Raw genomic sequence first — 3,470 nt, forward strand, 5'->3', positions numbered from 1 at the left:
TGGCGGGTCTGGTCTGGTCTGGTCTGGTGCCGTGCGACTGGAGGGACGTGGAGTGGAGAGGAGGTTGGGGTGGCGGGACGCCCGAGGAAGGAGGCGAGGGAGAAGCGGTGGCGAGGTGTGACGGCCTTCCGCCGCCTTCGTCCACATCGCTCGGGAGGATAAGGAGAAGGCAAATTTTGACTTAGTCAAGGACGGGACTTCAACCCCTGGCCTGGACGGCCCCGGACGGTGCTGCTGAGACCCCTACGGAGAAATCACATATGTGCGAGAACGAGGTCTAATTCCTTAATCCAGTCCTCACGCTTTACCCCCTTTCGCATTATCTCTATACTTCTTCTCCTACAGTGTTGGTCTTGTCTTGGAGTATCCGTCCATGGTTTTTTCTTTTCGTCAATCGTCTGTGCTTCATCGTACCTACCCCCTTCGGCCCCGTCCTGCACACACGCCCTCTCTCCCCCCCCGTCGCCCACTAGGACCATTTGCCGATTGGTGCCGTGCTACGGCTGAAGCATTTCTACGTGCCATCGTATGGCGACGTGCACCCGCTGCTGCCGCCGCCGTCAGGGGCCCAGCCCGATGCGACTCAGGAATACAGCAGCGGCCCAGAGAGTGACGTGTCTGAGCTGGGGCTGCGGCTGGGGCTGCGGCTGGCGGGACATGGGGCAGCAGGGTCCGATCTCACGGCGCCGGGGCAATCCAACCAAAACCGCCCCGGACCTGCGCGCCTGAGCAAAGCCACCTAGGACCCGGAGGGCGAGGAGGATCACCGCGAGGGATTCATGAGCCGCGGCACGGTCCAGCACATTCACACATATGCAGACCACTGCATGTCGCCAATATGACATCATCTCGTTCCACACATGAGATGAGGCGCGCTTCCAGGTAGCTTAATTTTTCCTTGTTCGGTCCTTTTGGTGGTCCTTGCCCTTTTGGTGGTTCTTGGGGTACCTGAACGCGTGCAGGGGGGGGAGGTGCAGAGGGAGGAAGGAAGGGTGGTTAAGGTTAAGAAGAGGAAGGGTTTTCAAGGGGAAGGGAGGTGGGGGGGGTCTGGGGGGAGAAGAAGGTTATGGCCGGCTCAGACAAGACGAGACTAGGGAAAGGAGGGTAGGGGCATTGGTAGTTCGTGGTAAAAGTGTTCAGGTGAAGGATGGTGGATACGGCGCGAGCGAGGCGCTGCAGCGTGGCTCCTGCAATCAGTAAGAATTTGGAGGTGCATGAGGGCTGCCACAGGTGTGTGAAGAAAGCCGGCGAATCGAACATTGGTCCAGACGTGTGAGCTGCTGAGCTGGTGAGGTCTGTTGGGAAGAGAGAAGAGCGTTAGAAGGCAGAGCAGGTGGCGAGGGTGGTTTTGAGCGTCCGGCATCAGGGATAAGGAACGACATTGTAGTGTGGTATGGTGTGTGCGAGTGTCATTAGCGCGGGAGGCTGGGGGGAATGAGCAGGGGGTGAAGGACAGGGATGTTTCCAATTTATATCTTTTTGGTTATCCGTTTCCCTGAGTGTGACGCCAAACTGAGCTCAAAGCAGGTGAGATCGGCCTTGGTTAGGCGTTCGGCAGGTGAGATCGGCCTTGGTTAGGCGTTCGGTGTGGATTTCGACATCAAGGTCCCTTCACTTTGACACGATTAAGCACGGTTAACTGGTTCTTCAGGGTCTAGCAGGAGCACAAAATCCTCCATGTGTCCCAGCCCGTTATATTTTACACATTCCAAAGTTGCCGGGAACCTCGCGGACCTCGGGAACCTCGAAAAACTCGAAAACCTCGGGAACCTCGAAAACCTCGGGAACCTCGAAAACCTCGGGAACCTCGCGGACCTCGAAAACCTCGGAACCCTCGCGGACCTCGGGAACCTCGGAAACCTCGAGAACCTTGAGAGCCTAGGAACCTCGAAAACCTCGAGAACTGCAAAAATGCCGTACTTCATTTTCAGGAATATTATAATGTGTTAATGGCTTCAGGAGCTTCCAACATGTTTGCCTTGAAATCTTAGGTTACATTATCTTGACGTCTGATTAAGCTGCCCGCTCTCTACTGTACAAGACTGTGCATTACCTCACCGTGCGTGTTTGAACTTAACATTAGATCTACCATAATGAGTTCTGATATGGCTAGAATGCAGATCGGGGTGGACGTGAACCCGGCAGATGTTAACCTTGCCATTCAGCACCACGACAAACAGATATTCATCAAGTACCGCCCGCTACTTGTCAAGATTTATGGTGCAAGCAATGATGGCACGCCAGCCGGTGAATTCTCAGGTTTTTTGTATAGTCAAGCTGCCGAGATCATTGTTACTGCCGGCCACATCGTCGGCTTCAGTGGAGTGGGGCCCCAGGGAAGGGGGCCACCTGCAGAGAAGTTCAGGGCGCGCTACGAGGACGGCTTTGAGGAGGATGTGATGCTAGTGAACCATGTGCCCAACAATGTCCCGGACATTGCGATACTGCGTGGCTCCCGGCGTGCACCTCTCCCGTTGCTCGGTGATCTGTGCAGCACTGGTGATATTGTTTACGCCTTCGGCTTTTCGACTTTCTTTCCTAGCCCTAGCTTTAGCAAGGGCATGGTGTCATCCACAAGAGTGGGCCAGGTGGCCATCACCGCTCATGCAGACAACGGCTACTCAGGAGGCCCTGTCCTGGACTGCCGTGGACAACTGGTGGGCCTTATTAAGGGGTCCATCGGTACCACAATCATCCAGGTTGGCATTACCCCAGCTGTGGATCTGCATACTGTTTTGTTGCAGTGGGGGCAGCCTGGCCTGGCCAACAGATAACCTGTGCTAACCTATGGTCAGCTGGGATGCTGAACTCGCAACCAGCATATGACAGGCTTGCAGGGGGTCGTGGGGTGCTTTCCATTGCTGAATGGGTCATGGTCACTAGTGTACAATTGCTTGGTCAGGATATCATGCTGCACTGGTACTGTGCAGTCCTCCTGTTATGCCAAGCATACTTGTGTGTTAGCTGAAGGTGCAGTTCATGGGGACAGAGCATGTCAGACATATGTGGGTTGGACAGTTGGATAGGTGCAATGAGTCATGATGCAGACTGAAGAGGATCATAGGTGCCAAAGGCGGTTGTGGGGGTGCTGAAGGCGGTTGTGGGGTGCCAAGGGGATCATAGGGTGCCAAGGGGGTTGAGGGGTGTCAAAAAGGGGACCATGATGGATCACAGGACCACACAAAATGCCAATGATTCAAACTGTGACCTAAGGTGTGGGTTGGAGAGGAGAGCTTTTGATATGCATGTGGATGGCTCAGGTGGGAAAACACATTGAGACGTTGCAAAGCAATTCAGATATGTGGTTGACATTTATTGACATTGAAGTCCTGTTGGGCAGGGCCCCAGTATGAAGCACCCACAGGAGCCACACCCTGTAGGATTGTCCATGTAGCCTTGTGGCTGTGTGTGGTGTGTGTAACGGATAAGACATGATATTTCGCCTGGCTGAACATGTTATTGGTAGTATA

The 3,470-nt window shown here is 54.5% G+C and overlaps 1 protein-coding gene across 1 annotated transcript; it reads left to right on the forward strand.

Annotated features, from left to right (window-relative positions):
* Window positions 1–2,093: 2,093 nt before the first annotated feature.
* Window positions 2,094–2,774, forward strand: VOLCADRAFT_94527 (uncharacterized protein; the record flags this gene model as incomplete). The annotated part of the gene is made up of 1 exon (XM_002953695.1): window positions 2,094–2,774. The coding sequence occupies one exon, from the start codon at window positions 2,094–2,096 to the stop codon at window positions 2,772–2,774; it is 681 nt and encodes a 226-aa protein (XP_002953741.1).
* Between the last annotated feature and the right edge of the window lie 696 nt (window positions 2,775–3,470).

Source organism: Volvox carteri (genome assembly GCF_000143455.1).
Source record: "Volvox carteri f. nagariensis unplaced genomic scaffold VOLCAscaffold_38, whole genome shotgun sequence".
In the NCBI taxonomy this organism is placed as follows: Eukaryota; Viridiplantae; Chlorophyta; class Chlorophyceae; order Chlamydomonadales; family Volvocaceae; genus Volvox; species Volvox carteri.